General features: G+C 40.2%; 1 protein-coding gene across 2 annotated transcripts; it reads left to right on the top strand.

The window, feature by feature from the left end:
• The first annotated feature begins 835 nt into the window (after positions 1 to 835).
• On the top strand, positions 836 to 21,224 carry LOC117776876 (uncharacterized protein C18orf19 homolog B-like). 2 transcript variants are annotated; one of them, XM_034611247.1, is made up of 4 exons: positions 836 to 1,015; positions 12,654 to 13,109; positions 16,800 to 16,911; positions 19,554 to 21,224. In XM_034611247.1, exons 2-4 carry the CDS (start codon positions 12,709 to 12,711, stop codon positions 19,866 to 19,868), a joined length of 828 nt encoding a protein of 275 aa, XP_034467138.1. In that variant the 5' UTR covers positions 836 to 1,015; positions 12,654 to 12,708; the 3' UTR covers positions 19,869 to 21,224. The 2 variants fall into 2 exon arrangements, with proteins under 2 accessions (XP_034467138.1, XP_034467137.1); XM_034611246.1 differs by having other exon boundaries at positions 896 to 1,067.
• Positions 21,225 to 22,061: the final 837 nt, after the last annotated feature.

The following is a 22,061-nucleotide window of genomic DNA, read 5'->3' as shown; positions in this document are numbered from 1 at the left end:
GACTAAGAGCATCATTAAACAGAGGTTGAAGGAAAGGTGGCAGAAACAATGGGAGGAAGACAGGAAAGGACGATGGTTTTACCAAATTCAAAGGAAAGTAGGAGAAATTAGATGTGCAGGAAAAAACAGGAGAGAAGAAACAATAATATCAAGACTGAGATTTGGACACACAGGACTAAACAATACTTTGCAAAAAATAGGAAAACAAGATACAGGAAAATGTGATTATTGTGGACAAGAGGAAACAGTTCATCATGTCATAGTACACTGTCCAAAATATGAGCAAGAAGAATGCAGCTAATTGAAAACCTTGGTAAGATTAAGAATTTAAATTTTGATTTAAGAGATATCCTACAAACAACTCAAAAAGCAAGTGTTATCGAATACTATTTGATTATCTTAGAAAAAAAGATATAATTAAGATAATATATATATATTTTCTCAATTGAATAGATAATATGACATCCTGGTCCTAACTCCATACCAGCTGTTGGTAATGTCCCAAATCGCTGTTTGCCAACCGCCAATAAAACCCCCCAAAAGATATTTTATTCATGCCTCTGACGCAAGACCAGACCGGGATAAAAAAAAAGGTGGTGGCAGTAAAACCTTGAATACATTTATTACAATATCAATGGCAATCACATAGATTTTTCATTGCCCGGTCTCTTAGGAAGAACAACAGGCAAGATTTACTGTGATATTATCAAGTTCATAAGAGACAAGGATTTGGCTAAAAGGATATCGTTTTTTCTGCAGAATCTCATGCACACTCCAGTCCAGTTGATGGCGGTAATGCACCTTTAAGCTGGTTTGTCAAAAGCCAATATACACTGAAGAAGAAGAGGAGTAGGAAGAAGTTGGTGCGACATGCTTCTTCCCTACTTAGCCCGTGCTGCTTCTGCGTTAAACGTCATCCATAAGCCTGGTGGGCTCACATCCCGGACACCCTCGCTCTTGGCCCTTAGGAATGAGGAGAACGACGTTGTCTTGAGCTGAACACGTAACTTCCACTGTAAGTGTAGTTGCCTGTCTGTGCTCTGCATTAGTATGGTTAATTTATAAAGGTAAGACTTATTTACTTGTATGTCTCACTGTTGGTTAGCGGTGCAACCAGCTAGCAGCTAACAAGCTAACACCAGTCGTCAGAAGCCGAAGTTGGCAGCAGTTCAGACTGTACCCTTAGCAACAGCCGTCTGCCAGTCAGTGTCTAAACCAGGTGCTCCGTCTGCTTTAATGAGATAACGTCTCATCGCCTCCACAGAGAACCTTCCCCTTCTTGTCCTTCACAAAAACTGACCAAAGTCAACTAGCCTAAAATAGCCGCCTGTGTGAAGTTAGCACGAGTTAAAATGTAAACTTCCGGTTGAAACTTCTATAATAAGTGGGGAAAATGTTCGGGCTCATTGCTTTCCACAGGATAATTTTATTATTATTATATTATTACATTAGCAGTGGAATAAGTAGAATTGAAATGTTGCCACCCTTTTGTTTTGCTGGAGATGCTGCATTTATGACTCTGCAGTCCTAACATAAGGTATGTTTGTGACCTTTGTCCTATAACCCATGTCATCAGAGATTTAAAAATGAGAACATTACAACTAATGCATAATGGAATTTAGATCAAGACTGTTGCTCTGTGTTGTGGGAAACTTGCCTGTATAATGGTGATAAATTTACATCAGTGGATTTGCTGTCATGTAGGACTTGGTGTTGAAACACAAGTTGTCTATGTACACATGTACAACTCCTGAAGGGAGCAAATGTATATCTCTAGTAGTATTTACCGAGAAATATCATATACACTATAACTTGCTAGACTAACGATACTATAGTATTTATAATGTTCAGATCACACACACTGGACGATTTGGCCAGAACGTCAGACCACACACACCATTTGTAGGAAACATGAAATTTCTCAGAAAGTGAGCTGGAATGTGAAACACTCTAATGATTAAATGTTACATCAGTTTTTAGAATATAGGACAAGATGGTCAAATCAATTGTACGTTTGAAGGTCTTCTGCAAAATTTAAGTTACCGTCAAACGTTTTGGCCTTGTAATCTGCAATACAAGCCGAACTTCAGGGTACGCTGAGGCGAAAGATAAATCTGACCGGCTACTGGCTTGTATGGCAGTACTATGAAAGCCATGTGGCTGGCATTTTATAGCATTTGGCTATATATTATATATTATTGTTAAGATCAAGGTCATAACATAGATGTACATATTATAACTGCGGCAGTGAGAGAAAGAAAACGCAGGTCCACAGGGAGGCACTGCAGGTTGTTCATTTTTTCCCACCTTCCACGCGCAGAATATAGAGAGAAATTCTTTCAGCACAGTTTTAGTGTTTATCTGACCAATATGTCACAAATGTTTGCAACACTCCCTGTAGGACACCCTTTTCCGAATAAAAGCACTCCAGCGTTTCTGTTGACCAAATCCATTCATTTGTTTTCAAGTTTTATTGTGAAACATTTTCAGGAGCAGAAGATGCATGGCTTATACTGTATGGTACCGGTATTTATTTGAGTACGTAGGACTACTTTTATACAAGGAAATACTAGGGATGCACGATAATAATTTTTCCGGCCGATACGATAACCGATAATTGCCTGCTTCGCATGACCGAAAAGATAATCATTTTATGTTTAATATTCCACTGTTAACACAACAAAAATAGGGCTGTCAAACAATTACAATTTTTAATCAGATTAATCACAGGGTAGCTGTGATTAATCTGATTAATCTCCATTTCTAAATGCCCGAAAAATCCCCATTTTCTCTGTATATTGTTGTGGGAACGGAAAGATAAATGACAGAAGGCGGATACATACATGTATTTGTTTTTTTTATTGATGACAAGTCCAAATGATAGGGTTATGAAGATTGAAAAATTTAAAACTTAAACATACAACACCATAATTAAATGTGGCTGTCTCTTTGCTATGCCTCTGAGCAAATATAGGATGATGTTATTTAGAACTTTTTTTTTTTTTTTTTATCAAACTCAAAGATAACTGTTATCCTAAACAATTGGGGCATCTTAGCCTTTGCTTTTTTAGCAAATATAGGATGGTTGAATACAACTTTTTCCATTTCTTTTTTAAATCAAACAAACAACCAAACGTTTACACAATTAAATGTGAAATCTGAATCTGAACCCATCTGTAGAAGCAGTGTTGTGCCAGTTCACACTTAAAAAGAACGAGTTCCAAGTTCAGTTCATGCAGATGAAAATGAACTGGTTCATATTTCATTTTTTATTTGGAAGATTTAGGTTACAAACGTACGATCATGTGTTTAGTTATGTGTCGGATCATGTCTGCGTGTCGCTCCCCTCATTTTAACACTGAGTCCTGACTGTCAGCTTCACGTCTCGTGTTGTACTGAACACAAAATGTTGAGTCATTTTCATGATGTTTAAATGCAGCCTCATAAACTCTGGAATCAAACAAACACTAAGTTACTTCATGTACTGATCAGGTCCTGATTATTAGTTACAGTGAGAGCAGAGTGGAGGAGGACACAGAAACTCCAGCTCGGTACAAACCAACTGCAGCTTCTGCTCTGATCATGATGCAGCGCCGCTGATCACTGAGCAGCTGTGACCAGAGAAACTCTGTATTTCACTGTTCTTGTACGAAGTCACTGACCGGCTGCTTCACGTGAACGAGCTCTGATCTCACTGCGTGTGTCACTCTGAGCGAGTGAGTAGGGGTGGGGCATATGGGTACATGGAGCCGGTCATTCTGCGTATACTTTAAGGCGTTCAAAAAATTAACCCGTTAATTCCACAAATTAATCATCCTACGTGTTAATTTTGACAGCCCTAAACAAAAAAAGTTCTTACTCAGTTCTGAGTGTTCATTTAGTTTCAACTTCAAACAACTTTAGTTTTTAGAACATTTCTCCTTCAAAATACTTTAAATTAAATATTTTTGACATGTCAATTTATTAAAATAGAAATTCAAATAAAATAAAGTGGATTTGAAAAGAAAGGCTGTTATAGAACTGAAAGCCTAATTAATAACTGACCAAAGCACATGGAATATTATGTGCAATAAAGGAAAAAGGTTGAGGATAGCTCATGTACTTTTTGTTTAGTTTAATTTGGGCTTCATGTAACATAAAGCTTATCAAATGTTTTGCATAAAAATTCAAATAAAATTTAATTCACTGACAATATCCCTGAACATCCTCACTCCGGAAGAAACGGTACAGAAACCTGTGTCTTTTGTGGCTTCCAACTCCGAATTATTTCAATTTCTGGTGTTGTGAAATTCTTATGTTTTTACCCTTTGGGACCATCTCTTATAACTTCAACTTCTCTGTTCAGCACACAGCTCTCTTACACCAAACAGATGTCCTTGTATAGAGAAATAGTTGTGGCAGTATGCAAAGCTACTGTGTGGGATAGAGGCCTCTCTTGTGTAGTGTTCAATGTCCCTCTCGAGCAGTTTCTGTCACTTTCGGCTCAGCTCCCAGAGCCCCCTCTCTTCCATGTGTGAGCTCCACCTGCTGCCTCTTTTCCCCTCTCCTCAATCTCCTCAGCTGTGGTCTTTAAACAGCAGAAACACTGGCTTTAACCTTAATAAGCAGCAAAGAGCCCCCTTCTCCTTTTCAACACACACTCTCACTCTGATGCTCATGTTTCTATCACATGCACACACATTGCATAAATCCATTCATTTTTTTCAGTTGGTAGTACCATAGACCGTATAGATCAGGGGTGTCCAAACTTTTTTTCCCGAGGGCCACATACAGAAAAATACACGAAGGACTGGGCCACTCACTAGACGTGAGGTATACTGCCTCACCTCTCATGCACTAATATTGGCAAAATCAATCAAATGCAGGTAAATTACATTCGATAATTGAACATGTTTGAAGAAAAAAAAGCCTCCATCAAAGCTCTCCATTAGTAGATTTTCATTTTATTTTTTACAAAAAGGTTGGCAGGTCATTCTCTCAGTGACAGCCTCAGATTGGTTCTTAGGGTGCTGATCCCCCTTCATTGTCCTGTATGAAGGGAGAGACAAGAAGAGAAATAGGGGATGTGGATATTTCAAGCTTATTACACAAATAAATGATTGGGCTTGTTAACACATCAACTAACGTTTGTTAAAAAATTGTCATCAACTTTAATTGACTGAATTTATTAAGTAATTGGGTTTATTAACAAATGAAAACTGTGTATATTTTTAACTCACCTGTAATGGGAAGAATGTTGCGCTCAGTGGGAGCAGTGATGCTGCGCTTTGGTCTGAAGGATAGCTGGCAGGTCAGGAGTAAGTTTGGTGGTTGAGATGCGAAGGACGTCACGGAGATGGCTGTCGGTCGTTCTGGTTCTCAGTCTGCTTTTGTTCAGCGTTAACAGAGAGAATGTCTGCTCACAGATGTATGTTGAGCCGAACAGACTCATCATTCGTTTAGCGTGGCGTCTCATCAGAGGAAACTTGGCCTTTTCCAAGCTCCGGTAGAAGTCAGGTAGGGAGAGAAGCTGATGCTGATTCTTCACACTGAATTTCGATCAGTTCTAATTGCAGACTCTCCTCCACTTCTTCTGCATCCATTGAAAACGGAGCCGCAAACAGTGTGATTTCCTTCTCAATGACAGAAAAATCTTGGAAGCGCTGACTGAATTCTGTCATGAGAGATGTGATCACAGACACATATTCTCCCATTTTTGCAGAGAGCTTGGCATTTGGAAATGCGCATTTGATTTCGGTCAGCGTGGGGAAGTGCGCTACATTGAAGTTGCACAGTTGTGACTCGAAGAGACGGAGCTTCGCACGGATATACTTCAGAACTGGTTATTGTTGCATTTTCTTGAGCTTTGTTAGCACGGAAAAACTGTTGCTGCGTTAGCAGGCTAGCTGCCATTTGCTTTACCTTCTCTTTCCGCTCGGCGCCAGTGTAGGACGTGAAGGTCTGATGTTTCGTTTCATAATGCCGTCGTACATTGTACTCTTTCATCACGGCAACACTCTCATTGCAAATCAAACAAACACACTTCCCCTTGGTTTCTATGAAAAAATATTCATTTTTCCACCGAGTCTGACATTTTCTGCACTCGCTTGCAATCTTGCGTCTCTTCGGTTCTGGCATTCGGCTCCAACTGGCTAAAAGAAATCTCTTACTCCATAGACTGCCATTCAAAAAAACACCAATTTCTCCCATGAAATTAATTGCCCACCGGTGATTACGGTCTCATTCGCTAGATACTCTCCTTCTTATCACAGATCTGGTGGTCCATCTGAAAATAGTATCCTAATTAATTAGATATTAGACCTAAAAAATCTGTAGATTTGTCTGTTTGATTAACACACAGACTCCCGGATGATTGACAGGCAGCAGCTGCAACGGGTCTGACTAGAGAGAGAATCACCGGAGGAAAACTGGAGCTTTATTTACATCGTGTTCAATCACTTCTCTCACATATAGTAAGATTCTGTAAGTAATATATAGTAAGATCAGTCACTGGAAAAGGTTTTTACACTGACACGTTAACTGTTAGTTTGTCTTTATTACTGTCCAAGCACCATGCAAGGACCATATTGCTTTAGCTTTGATTATTAGTTTTGAGTTTACTGGGTTTAAGGCCTGTTCTTCATTAACAACAGACACGGAGGAGCTGATGTCTGGTTTGTTCGGTGAGTAAACTCTTGCGTTATTAACGATTTATAGTCTTTATCTTCACGTGTTTACTATGCTCCACAAAAGTTAGTGTTTCTATGTGTTCTGACCGGAGAAGAGTAGCTAGCTAGTTAGCCGATAGCTTTGCAATGCTGGGCCTACCAGTTCCCTCAGTGCTGCTAACCTGTGTTAACAAGGTGTTAAAGTTACGCTTGATTTAAAAAGGTAATTTTATAAAGTCCATGCAAACGTGGTGATAGTTAAGTTTAACATAATATTTAGGTAACTTCTTGTGGTTAAACAGTAGCATTAACATTTTGTTTTGTTGTGATTACCTGCTGTATGTCTAAAGTTAATCAGTTAAGAGGTTATGTAGTAAAGCTGTCATATTATACTGAGTGTGCATGAAAAACAGACAGTAAGTTAACTACATTAGATTTTTATGATTACATTAAGTTTTATGATTTCTCCTGGGCTGTGGATGCTGGATTTCTTGGTGCCAGTGTCTTTATTTCTACTTTTATCTTATTACTTATTTCTGATGTGCTAATGTCTGATTGTTACCAACTAATTCATTATTTATTTTTTCTATCTCTCTCTCTGCTGAAGTGCTATTGGAATTATTATTATTATATTTTTTTTTTAAATCATCAATGAATCTACCAGAGGCTGAAGGACTGAAGCTTTAGTTGATGATGTTGACCTGAAACAACTGCACCTCATCCAACGATCATGATGACTGGTGTGTAAAAAGAAGGAAGATCCATGTATGGAGCAGAATATTTGGTGCCATTTCTTCAGGATGTGGAGTAGAGAGACTGGATAACATATCTTTAATGAGATGTGATGATGTCAATAAGCCACCTTCAGTTTTGTCTGAGATGACAAACTAACAGAACATTGTGTTTGATTCTCTATATTCTCAGATTCCGTTTCTTACCTTTTACTTACTTTCTGCTGTTTTTAGAGGTGGTAGTACATTTTTTTTAAACATAACTTTCAAATGATTTACCTAGAATTAGTAAATGGATCAACTTCAGCAGACACAACCTTCACAGGTAAGTGTTTACCAATGTGACATGAAGAGTCTTCAATTGTAGAAAGCTGGAACTGTCCAACCTGAAGTTCACCTGGATAATTGTGACTACTATAGCCAATGGTTATGGCTGTTAACACTTTAAAAGTTTGTATTAGATATACATGATTAAGTGTTTACCTAACCTCTGATATTTATGATTAAACTGTACTGAGTACATTTTCCATTGACTACAGATGACTTGCCTGGTTTTTGCACATTTACCCCTTTCCTTATAAGTCAAACAGGACACTTTGGTGAACTAATCTTTTCATTGTCATTAAATTTAGCCATAGGACACATAAGGAAAGTATTAACTCATCTTAACTATCAATGATGGATTTGATTAAAACCAAAATGTAAAAGGCCTGTGATTAATTTCAAATTCCAACAACACGTTCATCAAAGTGTTCTTGTATGATTATAATACTGTGCATGTTGCTGCTGTTACTTTTTATCAGATGTGCTCCTTAGAATCATGAGTAGTAAAACACTTTCATAGATAACTTTATTGCACATTAAACTAAATTAATTATTTTAATAAAGACAAGCCTGGACCGGCTCTAACTATAAGCTTTATCGTAAAGGAAGGTTTTAAGCCTACTGTTAAATGTACAGAGGTTGTCTGCCTCCCGAAATGAAAGTGGGAGATGATTCCACAGGAGAGCAGCTTGATAGTTGAAATCTCTGGCTCCTACTCTACTTTTTGAGACTTTAGGGACGACAAGTAAACCTGAATTCTGGGAGCACAGTGCTTTAGTGGGTTGATAAGGTACTATCAGCTCTTTGAGGTATAAGGGCCTTGAAGGTGAGGAGGAGGAATTTTTAATTCTATTCTAGATTTAACCGGAAGCCAGTGTAGTGAAGCTAATACAGGAGAAATGTGGTCTCTTTTCCTGGTACTTGTCAGGACACGGGCTGCAGCATTTTGGACAAGCTGCAGAGTCTTTAACTGCTGGAGCTTGATAATAAGGAATTACAATAATCCAGTCTTGATGTAACAAAGGCGTGGACACATTTTTCTGCATCTTTTTGAGAAAGGACATTTTAGATTTTTGAGCTGTTACGCAAGTGAAAGAAGGCGGTCCTAGAAATTTGTTTTAAGTGAGAATTAAAGAACAAATCCAGATCTAAGATCACTCCCAAGTTCCTGAGTGTTTCATTGGAAGCAAGGGCAATGTTGTCTGGCGCAGCTATATCATTAGATAATGTATCTCTAAGGTGTTTAGGGCCAAGTATTAGAACCTCTGTTTTATCTGAGTTCAATAAGAGAAAAATGCTGGTCATCCAGGTTTTTATGTCCTTGAGACATGCTTGGAGTTTAGTTATTTGATTACTTTGTTCAGGTTTTATTGACAAGTATAACTGTGTCATCCGCATAGCAGTGGAAATTTACAGAGTGTCCTGTATAATGTTTACTACTGGAAGCATATATAATGGGAATAAAATTGGGCCGAGCACAGAACCCTGTGGAACACCGCAGTTAACTTTGGTGTGCACAGATGACTCATTAATTTGCACAAATTGGAATCGATCTGAAAAATAGGATTTAAACCAGTTTAGGGCGGTTCCTTTAATGCTAATTAACTGTTCTAGTCTCTGTAATAAAATTTGATGGTCAATAGTGTCGAATGCTGCACTAAGATCTAACAGAACGAGGACAGACACAAAACCTTGATCTGAAGCTATTAGAAGGTCAGGACTTTTGCCAAGGCTGTCTCCGTGCTGTTATTAGCTCTAAACCCTGACTGAAAGTGTTCATATACATTACTCTACTGGAGAAACTCACACAGCTGATTCTCTTCAACCTTTTCAAGGATTTTTGACAGGAAGGGGAGGTTAGATATCGGTCTGTAGTTGGCTAAAACCTCCGGGTCCAGGGTGGTTTTTTTGAGAAGGGGTTTGATTACAGGTAGTTTAAATCAGTGATTCTCAACTGGTGGGACCCCAAAAGTGGGTCGGGGACCTGTTTTCAGTGGGTCGTGGGGCTTTGCCTGGCCAAAAAAAATGTTCCGAAAAAAATCCTGTGCTTTTATTTTGAAGGGGATTTTTTTATGCAGTGGAGTGCTATCTATTCACACTCCTTAACTTGAAGTGAGTGCTGCTTAATTTTCTTCAAAGCACAATGTTTTTCAGTATTTACCTACTGATAAGGTAATCAAAAGAAAAGTAAATTTTGTTTACTTGAATCTTTTTGAATTGCACTTTTTGTTTAATTTATTTTGAGTTTGTGGATAAAAGCTGCTACTCAAGACACTGAATTTGTTCCATAGTGGAGTGTTGGTTGTCATAGATTCAGTGAGTGCGTATTCTCAGCTAAAGCTACATAATTTGAGTCTTTTTGAAACTACTTCTCAGTAGTTGGAATTTTTTTATTTCATGTTTGTGCATGAAAGCACTGTTGAGTCTGTTTTAAAAAAGGCTGAAGTTACTGAATTGTTATATATGTTGTATTACCTTGTGTCCTTAAGATGGACTTTTTGGTTTTTAATTCAAATGCAGCTAATTGAGTGTAAAAGGGAATATTTCCCTCTAGCATCGCCACCTGCTGGTCGTTTTGGTTTATCATTAAACTAGTTTTTTTGTGTTGGCATACTGTGATATTCTGTACTATCTCAGGTTCAAACTGCACCATCTTTTCATTAAATAAATTTGAGAAGTTGAACATTTTCCTCGATTTGGTGTCATTAAGGGGTGATGGTGAGTTGAGAACCACTGGTTTAAAGGACTGTGGTACATATCCTGATGATAATGACAGATTGATTGTGTTCAGTAATGTACTATCAATTAGGGGCAGAATTTCTTTAAGTAATTTTGTAGGAATGGGATCTAAGATACAAGTTGTGGGTTTAGAAGATGAGATTATTTTGGTCAGCTGATCAAGGGTGATCAGAGAGAAGCTGTCTAAATAATTGGTAAGATTCTCAGCTGTTTCTGAGATTTCTGTTCTTGATAGGGTATTAGTGCCAACTGAGGGCAGGAGATGGTTGATTTATTTCTAATAGTTAGAATTTTATCATTAAAGAAAATCATAAAGATACTGCTATTCAGGGATCCAGGAATACTGGGTTCGGTGGAGCTGTGACTCTCTGTCAGCCTGGCTACAGTTCTGAAGAGAAACCTGGGGTTGTTTTTATTTTCTTCTATTTATGTGGAGTAGTAGGCAGCTTATTATATGCTTTAACACTATTTTGCCAGTGTTAACATGCTAACTTCAGCTTCAACTGAATATGTGGACATGTGCACCACTTGCTTTTCAGATTACTAAAACATTACAAACTTTACCTCAGATGATGGAAGCTAACTGTGTTAGCAGCTAGTTCTCAGTGCAGTTCAGTGTGGTCACTCCTCGAGTTGAAGGTCAGAGGTCAGGCTGGCTCAGCCTGGCTCCAAATCGCCAAGATGGCGCTGATCAAATTCAAAACTCTCGGCTTCAAAACGGCAGTTCACAAACCAATGGGTGACGTCATGCTTGGTTGCCACTTGGTTGGTAGTGGGAACATAAATTGAGTAGGTAGAAAACATTGTTACACACGCACATGGAAGAAAGCAATTTAAAGTGATATACCTGATTTTGCTGCAACTGTTTTGCCTTCTTCTCTACCCTCAGGAAGACAGCATGGCACTGTTTATGGTCTAGCTGTGGTTGAGCCTGGAACCTAGGGTCAAGCGCTGTGCACTCCAGCAGATAGTTGTATGCATCCCTGCTGTATCTGCCCGAAATATGTTTCTGAGGATTTGCTCTTCGTTCCGGCCACAGTGGTGGAATCGCAATTGTTTGGTGTCATGCTCTGTTTAATCATGCTCTTCAGTGGCACAATGAAGGACACTGTGGGGCTCTTCTCCTCACATAAGACTGTGGTGGCTGCCTTCAGCAGCTTCATGCTATATTGTCTTCGGTATCTCAGATATCGCAGCTGTCCTGTGTATAAATGATTCAGGCATTTTGTCTTATCTCTGCGCAGGTAATGATCCAGCATATCCGAGGTGCTGTTCCATTGCATGGTAATGTTCATGATTAACTTGTGTGATGGCAGTTGTAGCAACTTCTGCTTGGACATTAACACCGCGGTAGCTGTTGAACTCTGACGTCTCACCCGCCCGAGCAAACGAGTGAGGCGTGCTACACAGAGACCACCTTGGGTTGCAAGGTTTATAGTGTGCGCAAAGCACTTCATGTGCAGCTCCAATCCTGCCTCACGTGCAGCCACTTCCATATTATACACATTTTCAGTCACAATATCGATGCCATGGTTTGGCCTTAAGCTGTCAGTTAGCTGCTTGTAAAAGTTTGGCTATGTTTGCCCCTGTGTGGGACTCAAAATGGGTCAGTCTGCAGTACAACATTTACCATTTCCCAGTCACTGTTGATTGTGTGGGCTGTAATTGTCATATAGCTCAGTGTAAGGCTTGTAATCTTCGTTTATTGTTTCCACCGGATTCCCAAAATACTGCAGAGTCTAAGTCAATGTTGTAAATATTGTGATTTTATTTGTGTGTTCAGCTACAAGCGGCATCTATTTCACTTCTGTCCCTCCTGGAAGAGGGATCCCTAACATGTGGCTCTGTCTGAGGTTTCTACGGTTAATCACGCTAAGTCCTAATTTTAAACTGCACTCAGCCCCATGTCACCACTTCCTACATTTTGCAGTGAGGTCGTACGGTGGCCAGAATGCCACCCAGTTATTACTCTGACAGAAGAGATTGCAGATTTTTTTGATGCGTTTCACTGACTGTGGTTGTACATTTCTAGAAAGAGAAGTATGAAAGGTGCTGATTAAAAATTAATTAGATTCAAGAAATAAAGATTAATTGAAAGTGAAAATATTTGTTAGTTGCCACACTAGACTAAAATATAATCATTAGGTCACTGCCTGCATTTGGAGTTTATACTGTATTTAAAGACGGTGTTTTTTTTTGTCTGACCCCACAGTCTGGGTGAACATCACAGCAGCAGAAAGGAGGAGGAGGAGAAGAGAGGGAAGATCATGCAGCGTATTCTGACTCCTGGGACACTGTTGCGTATGGCAGCAGTGCGCCCACTGCTGGTTGACATCACCCTTCCTAAGCCAGCAGTAGCAATGTGCTGCTGTGCTCTCCGTCTGATACCAATGCCATCTGCAGGCCAACACTGGCTCTCAACCTCAGCCTCCAGCAGGGAGGCACATCAGCCGAAACACCAGCCACCACAGGAGGAGCCTCAGACCCAAGAGGTTCAGAGAGGGGAGGCTGGTCCTGATGCTGCAGAGGTGGATCCCCTGCAGGATAAGTCCATCGGCCTGTTCCAGAGGTTTAAGAGGACCTTCAAACAATATGGGAAGGTGATGATCCCTGTACATCTAGTGACGTCCTCGGTCTGGTTTGGAACCTTCTATTACGCTGCTATGAAGTGAGTTTACTTTTATTCTTAGTTTCTGGCTTTGTGTTTGACAGGATTTTATTTGTAGGGTTTTGTTTGTAGGCCCCCCAGTTGCAGGATAATATAATAATATTGTTCAGAACACAGTATAGCATTAGTCAGAAGTATAAGTCCTGGTCAAAGTAATTGCCATCTCTGAATTTAAAGAAAATAATTAATTATAAAAATTAACAAACTTTGTCTAACCACTATATTTTAATAAAATGTCTAAGGTTACTGAACAGAAAAACCTCATAATAATTGCATAATACAGTGGAAACCACTTAGAGTGAACACGTTTGTTCCGGGCCGAATTGATAACTAAAAGCAATTGATTACTATATCCGTATTGTGTAGCCTCTGTATGATAGTCCCGGAACTTGAGGGAAAGTAATGGTGATATTTAAGTATGTGCGCGTTCACGCTTCTCTTTCGCTCTGTCTTAACATTAACACACACACCGACTAAGCTGACATCTCTGACCCGCCACAGTTCAAATGTTGATTTGTTTGAAATGACGCCACAATATGAATACTGATCACCACATAATGATCATAGCTTTTCTTAAATAAGTAAAATCTTTCCTCATATCTGTGCATTCATTCATAATTCAGCTTGTCTCTTGCGCTGACACACACATCACATGCGCACTCACACATAAAAATTGTCATGGGACACGTGTAAACAGACTTTGTTAAATTGGCAGCTCGAATGATTGACGGAGACAGGAGCAGTGAATTACTGACAGAGCTGGTAAAAACTGTAAAAAACAAAATCACTCTCTGACCCGCTACAGTTTAAAAGTTTATTTGTTTGAAATGATTATATCAACACTGATAACCACATAATGATACTTTTCTTGAATGAGTAAAATCTTTCTTTATATCTGTGTGCATTAATTCATTAATTCACCTCGTCCTGACTCCGCTTGCTCTCCTTTCTCTCTCACACTGACGTGCACATAGACACCCGCACTCACACACAACAGTGTCATCGGATAGAAATTGCCCGACCCTACTGGGCGATATGACTTCAATATATTTATATCTATTTAATCAATATCAAGATTATTTGAAACTCCTACCTTGATTAGAATTAATGAACGATTATATATATTTTTTGAATTTATTTTTTACATTGCGCTCATATCTCTGAAAAGGTCTGCATTGGAAATAAGTACAAAATGATAACTTTGCATCTCTTGTAAACAAATTGATTATTTAAAAGAATGCCATGTTCAAAAATGTTATGCAACACTGCTGATTAAGAACAAGAGAAGGGCTTGCACTGGGCACCTACAATACTTCAGCAAGCTGTGTGCTCATAGTGTTGTAGATGTGTATCTCAACACTGGGCGGCTGTGGCTGAGGGGTAGAGCGGTCGTCCTCCAACCTGAAGGTCGGCAGTTCGATCCCCAGTCTTCCCCATCTGCATGCCGAAGTGTCCTTGGGAAAGATGCTGAACCCCGAATTACCCCTCATAGAACAAAAAAGTGCTGCTAATTGATGCACTGTATGAATGTGTGTATGAATGGGTGAATGTAAGTGTACTGTAAAGAGCTTTGAGTGGTCATCAAGACTAGAAAAGCGCTATATAAATACAAACCCATTTACCATTTACTCATACCCTCTGCTGAGAGATGAAATGATGTGAACATTTTGTATTATGATTATAGTGACCAAAAGGATCAGTTATCAGTATTATCGCTATCCTTACTATATTAATTTCACAAAATTTTACTTTGAAATAATGTATATCAATAAAAATTTGAGTGTTTTCATTATTCATCAAAGGTCAAAAACTTGTCAAAAACAGACGTCATCCTCAAATCAGGCACAAGTCGGGACAAAATATCCGTATTAAACGCACGCAATTTGGTGACAATGGATGTTAGCAATTCTTATCTATGGCCATATATTTCTAACAGCTCTCCTGCTGTTGCAGCCCCCACCTGCCTGCCAGACCTTTCCGCCATGTTTTTACAACACATAAAAAATGCTGCGCCTGCATCTTGGAGACTTGCTGACTTTGGTTGATGGACAGTATCAAGACTATATGTTGCTGGTTTTCCCATTAACATTTTTGAATTATTAGTAGGGCTTACTATCAAATTTATTTTACATTTAATTTGCCCCACCTTAGGGTTTCATGTTGGCACCCCCCTCCACAGTACCCACATAAGCGTCACTTGAGGCACCAACAGGCAGCACACATTCACACTTGGACCAATTGACTGGCATATATGCAAAGAACTATGCTGGAAATAATCACACACTTCTGCACTGACTCTGGTGAAAATGCTTGCTGTTAATAGTCAATAAAAACATTCCAGCTGGTCTTCTCCATGCTAACTTGTTCCGAAGGCTAACAACATCTGCTCGCACCATTGCAAGGTAAATAGTGTCACAAAACCTGACTGGTTAGGGTTAGAACACCAACTGGTCTGTATTCTTACACAGTGATGCCTTTTGGCCTCCGGAATGCGCCAGCTACTTTTCAGCAACTCATGAACCGTGATTTGGTGATTTGTTGGGGTGTGCAGAGGATGATCTGGTGGTTTAATCAGACACCGGTGAATATCACCTAGAGCGTTTGTGCTTTTCACCCATTTGGCTTTGACAAGGCTCACTGTTAACCTCGCTAAGTGTGAGTTTGCAAGGTCAACTGTGACCTAGCTCAGCCTAGTGGTTGCGCAAGGCCTACTGCATCAATGCAAAATTACAGGGTTTAGAGCAGTTTAATCTTCACAACCAAAAAAGAGCTAATGCGCTTTCTCTGCCTCATTGGCTATATTTCAGTGGTTTTGGCCCCCCTTGCTGAAGGGAAAGGCAAAATTTCTCTGGTCCCTCAGTTGCCAGCAAGCCTTCAAACAGGTGAAAACACTTCTTTGCTTCACTCCTGTTCGCGTTGCTCCACGTTTTGAAAGACCATTTAAGCTTTATGTGGATGTCATGATCCAGCATCATCAAAAAATAAACTAAGCATCATGTTTTCCATTTTAATAAGAACACCAGCAGTCAAAGCTACAAAGAAGTCTACAAGGTAAATGAATGACGCTGAGGCAGTCGATGAAAGGTTTCTGATGGACCAGATTGTGAACATCCCATATGGTTGTCAGTTTTGGTGTGAGGAGGGACAGAGAAGAGCGGGGACACAGAGACACACACACACACTCCCGCAGACAGAAGTTCCCTCCCGCAGATTATGACAGAGCAGTGTTTTAACTTCACTGTTGCAGAAGAAGTGATGCCCCGTTTATCCAGGTACATAATATGAATTCATCAGATTTTTATAAAGATTAGTTCAAAGTGTGATGATTAAAAAACATCAGAGGAGCAGAGTCACTTGTTGACCAGTGGAGAGTCAGAACCCTATTGTTTTTACTCCGGTTTGTTATTATTTATTTGTAGTCTGTCGCTTCGGCTCAAATTCCCGTGAGCTGAAATGAGCTAGTAACACGAAACTTGGCACAATAACTGGCATTGATGTGCATCAACTTTCTGTGAAACATGAGCTCAATCGGCCTGATGGTGGCGTGCGTGCGTGCGTGCGTGACAATAGTTTATAGAAAAAGCAATTTTTCGCCCATATTTTCTCAATTGCTGTTGTAGGACATATAGACTGTTAAAATAAGATTGTTTCATAATATCTGTCTTCCCTTTACATTTTGTTTCCCCTCAGAGGTGTGAATGTTGTGCCATTCCTGGAGATAATGGGTCTACCGGAGACATTAGTGGGCCTTTTGAAAAACTCTTCGAGTGGCTACGCTCTGACTGCATATGCCATGTACAAGGTAATTTGATGGGTTTTTATTGTTTTTGAACATTTTGTTTCATTCCTTCATTGATCATTTTCAATTTGTTTTAAAACAAGCTTATTGTCAGGTTTTCTTAAATGTTCCCAATGCTGATTTGCATGTGTCTCTCATTAGGGCTGCACGATATATCGAAAAATTATCGTCATCGCGATAACAACATGCACAATATCAACACATGCGATATACGTATCGCAAAAGACTGCTTGAACTGCGATAAATGGTGTTCCATGTGCCATGCATTCATGATCTACATGTCTATATTATACACTGCTCGGGAAAATTGAGGGAACACTTAATTGTCACAGTAGAACACCAAGTCAGTTCAACTTCAGGGATATCAATCTTTCCATTTAGGAAGCACAAGTGATTGTAAATCAATTCACCTGCTTTGGTGCAAATAAAAGTGACAACAGGTGCAATGGAGAGGCTAAAGCAATACAACCCCCAAAAAGGGAGTGGTTTTGCATGTGATGGACACAAATATTTGTTCTCTCCTTATCCTTCCTGACTGATTCTTCTCTAGTTTTGTGTCCTGCTACTGTTGTTGTTACTACTGGTAGCATGAGGCTGTACCTGCAGCCCAAGTAGGTTGCACAGGTAGTCCAGCTCCTCCAGGATGGCACATCCATATGTGCGTTCGCAAGAAAGTTTGCTGTGTCTCCCGGCGCAGTCTCAAGAGCATGGAGGTGATACCAGGAGACCAGCCATTACACAATGAGAGCTGGACAGGGCCGTAGAAGGCCATCAACCCAGCAGCAGGACTGGTATCTACTCCTTTGTGCGATGAGGAACAGGAGGAGCACTGACAGAGCCCTCCAAAATGACCTCCAGCAGGCTACTGGTTTGCATGTTTCTGACCAATCTGTCAGAAACATATTTCATGAGTGGCATGAGGGCCCGACGTCCTCAGCCCTGTATAGCTTGATTGGCATTCGCCAGAGTACACCAGCATTGGTAGGTCCGCCACTGTTGCCTGTTAACTTCAAAGATGAGAGCAGGTTCACACTTAGCACATGTGACTGGCGTTAAAGAGTCTGGAGATGCTGTGGACAATGTTATGCTGCCTGTAACATCATCCAGCATGACCAGTTTGGTGATGGTCTGGGGAGGCATATCCTTGGAGGATCGCATAGGCCTCCATGTCATAGCCAACAGTATCCTGATTGCTGTTAGGAACCGAATGAAATCCTCAGAGCAATTGTCAGACCTTATGCTGGTGCAGTGGGCCCTGGGTTCCTCCTGGTGCCCAGCCTCATGTGGCCAGAGTGTGTAGGCAGTTCCTGGATGATGAAGGCTTTGATGCCATTGACTGGCCCTCACATTGCCCTGACCTAAATCCAATTGAGCACCTATGGGGCGTGATGTATCAGTGTATCTGGCGCCGCCAATTACCACCACAGACTGTCCAGGAGCTCACTGATGCCCTGATCCAGGTTCTGGAGGAGATCCCCCAGGTTACCATCCACCGACTCATCAGGAGCATGCCCAGACGTTGTCGGGAGTGCTTACAGGCACGTGGAGGCCATACACTACTGAGTCACATTATGAGTTGCCGTGATGAAATTCACGCAAGTTGGATAAGCCTGTGATTTCAATTTTCTACTTAGATTTTCGGTTTAGTTTTATATCCAGCCCTCAATGGGTTGATGATTTTTGACAGATCATTGACGGATTTTTCTGTTTGTCCCTGGTCAAATTCATCACTATGAGCGGTTGATTATATAGAAGAATTACGTAGCTTCTTTATGATAGTACCAGAACCTGAAGAAAAAGTAACCGCGTGCGCACACACACACACACACTCTGCTGCTCTATATCTCCCTCTCACTCTCTCTCTCACAGACTCAGCTGACGTCTCTAACACACTACAGTTTAAGTGGTCATTTGTTTAAAATGACACCACAATATCAACACTGATCGTCACATAATGATCAATACTCTTCTTAATTTGTTAAATCTTTCTTCACAGCAGCGCACGCATTCATCAGCTGACTCTGTCTCTCACACACACACACACACACACACACACACAACTTGCAACAAATTCGCATTGATTGAATCACTCTCGAATTGGTCTCAACACCATGGCTGCACTGGAACCATATGCTTAAAGAGTTGTTTGAAACTGGCAAGACGCATGCAGAGATGTTCACCACGCTGCAGCAGATGGGTATCCAGCGATGCTCTGAAATGCAGCAGCGCTGGGTGGGTGGTGGAAGGAAAAGCGGGTCGGGTGTGTTATTGGACGCTAGATGAGTTATCAACGCTGATACTCTCGTCATGCACCTCGTAATGCCTAAAGGGCAAAAGTGGCCATCACCCCCAGGAAATATGGCTACATTGCTGTCATCAGTGATTTAGAGACTGAGACCATGTAGCTTTTCAAATGTAAACAGTGAGGCAAGGGTTTCACCACAACATAACTTCCAGATCAAACAAATCATACAAATTAACTATCAAAATCAAGTTTGGCCCGTGACCCGTTTTTTAATTGTCTAATATCGTGCAGCCCTTTCTTCCATCCTTAGCATAGATTTAATAAAGCAGATGCAGTATAGTCATTTTATGAGGGATGGATTCAGGGATTCCTTGTGTTCCTTGTCTTTGTTTTCTTACAGATTTCCACCCCTGCTAGATATACGGTAACTCTGGGTGGCACATCACTATCAATTCAGTATCTCCGCAAACACGGCTACTTGTCCACGCCACCACCTGTAAAAGAATACATCCAGGACAAAATGGAGGAGACAAAAGAGAAATTTACAGAAAAGATGGAGGAGACGAAGGAGAGACTGTCAGAGAAAATGGAGGTTACAAAGGAGCGCATCTCTGAGAAAATGGAAGAGACTAAGGACAAGCTTTCTGAGAAACTGCAGGAAACCAAAGACCGAGTCTCTGAGGGAAAATCATTTTTTAGAAAGAAAAATGATTAGCGAAACACATCGACAGGTTGACAATTCATCAGTGAATTGGGAGCAAGACAGCACTTCTGAGACTGGGAGGAACAGAGAGAGACATTGCACTGTCTTAGGTCAGAAATCACCTCACACAGTTAGCTTTCACCTGTTGTCTGTTTTAATTGTCAGATTCCATTTCTTATTGTCTAAACCCTGCGACTGTTAGTGTTGACAAGACAGCAGCTTCATCTCTCTGATTTTACACAGGCTCAAGTTATCTGGACTTCAACTCTCTGCTGGCTGATGAAGAGGCATGGTCATATTTCTCTTAACAAAACTTTTTAACACATACATTTACAAGAGGGGAAAATGTCCATGTACCATTTATCTTTGTATAAACAGTAATAATAGAAACATAAAGATTGTAAAGCTATTTTCAGACATGCACTGAAATCCAGATATCCTCAGCAGTTTTATAGGAGGTGTATGTGTGAACGCAAATGTGAGTGAGAGTCTCTGTACTTCCTGCCTGGCCCCCGTAGATTAATGTGGGCACACAGCAGGGGATCCCCGTTGGATTCACTGTAAGTGAGTGGGGTGGTTAATGAGGCTTTTTACATGAGACAGACGTAAAAAGATAACAAATCTAATGGTGATAAGTGCCGATGTCAATATGCTGTGAACAAAATCACAAGTTCTCCGCAGCAGAATTAATTCATTACTTCCTTGCTTTGCCTGCTACCCCACCCCTCACCTGAATCCTATATGTGACGGGTGTGAGTGGAGAATCTCCAGCTGCGTTGCGCATGTCCTCCGCAGGACATGTCTGAAAATGGCTTATGAGAGAGAGCAGTCCTAATGCATCTGGGTGTTGAGAAAATAAAAGTTGAAGTTTGTGGTTACTTATGTGTACTAGTCCATCAAAGCCTTTCAGAAGAATCTTTTAAAACCTTATGTCTTTTCTCGTGAAATGAGAAAAAAATAGTTTTTCTGATGTATTTTTATCTCATAGCCAAAACGATTATTTTACTGTCTGTACCACTTTATGTTGTGGATGAAAGCCCATTCATTTTTTGGAGACTGCTTTTGGGGCAGAAATTGTCACAGTGCATGTCAGTTCACATGTGATGAGTTATTGGTCCGGTAAATTGAGTCATGTAAACATGGTGGGTCCAGTATTGTACATGCAGTCATATGTATGAACACAGGAAGTACTGTGTAATACACGGATATAAGAAAGTGGTTACAGTGTCCTCCCTGCAAGCTATCTCAGCTGGTAGGGGGGACACTGTAACCACTCTCCTGGCTTTTCTAGTAAATATAAAATGTTGTCTGAATTTCAAACAGATGTGTGGTTCAAACTACAGATGAATAAAATAAATTGCAAATCAACAGTTTGTTGGCTTTATTTATAAGCTTGATTATAAGACTAAACAATTTGTAGAATTAAGACTATGTGCATTCAGATAGAGCCTATGTTGCTTCTCAGGTTCTCACAGTTGATTTGTATTGAGCAATAATTCAGGTCAAAGGTTCTGTTGAACAGCCCCTCTTTAAATCCATCGTCATTTACCATAACTGACATTTGACTGAGACTCAAAATAATTCGCTGCAGTAACAACCTCAACCTACAACTGTGGAGGAAGCTGATCAGATTCTTTATATGAACCTAGCAACCTAATATCCTGAATTTGAATTCATATTCAAATAAAAGTACCAAATGAGCTAAATGTACTAAAATCTGCAGTTAATATGTTTACATTGTGGCAAGTGACTACTTGCAACACAAAGGGGATCCAGTTGTGACAAACCCATGGAAAATGATCACCACTTTCCAGACTATTGCAGTTAAGTGTCTATCAGTTCTGTGTTTTGGTTTTTGCGGACCAAAACTACTATTTTTCTTCACCCTCACTAGCCTCTTCAAACTCGATCATTGCGACACTCCCACCAAGAATCATCACAACAATTACACAAACCTCTACAAAACCTTTAAGCATCTTTCAGCTTATTGATTTTTTTGTTTGGTCCACTCTCACCAATCTCATCAGTGTTATTTCCAATGGCAGTGGGGTGCCAAACGTTTTAATCCACAATACTTTTCCTGCCCAGCAGCAAACAGAAGACAGACACAGTAACTAGGTGAACATAGTATCAGATACTTTTTACAGGGGTAGTTAGAGACAAAAACAGCTAAAATTAATGAATATTGGACTTTCATTCAGCAGT

Source organism: Hippoglossus hippoglossus, chromosome 16 (assembly GCF_009819705.1).
Source record: "Hippoglossus hippoglossus isolate fHipHip1 chromosome 16, fHipHip1.pri, whole genome shotgun sequence".
Lineage (NCBI taxonomy): Eukaryota > Metazoa > Chordata > Actinopteri > Pleuronectiformes > Pleuronectidae > Hippoglossus > Hippoglossus hippoglossus.
This window is presented reverse-complemented; position numbering and strand designations above follow the sequence as displayed.

What these genes read in the sequence shown, in the direction of transcription:
- LOC117776876 (XM_034611247.1), top strand. Translation starts at nt 12,709, where the DNA reads ATGCAGCGTATTCTGACTCCTGGGACACTGTTGCGTATGGCAGCAGTG. An exon ending in TTCTATTACGCTGCTATGAA is followed by an intron (nt 13,110 to 16,799) that starts GTGAGTTTACTT and finishes GTTTCCCCTCAG; the next exon opens with AGGTGTGAATGTTGTGCCAT. An exon ending in CTGCATATGCCATGTACAAG is followed by an intron (nt 16,912 to 19,553) that starts GTAATTTGATGG and finishes GTTTTCTTACAG; the next exon opens with ATTTCCACCCCTGCTAGATA.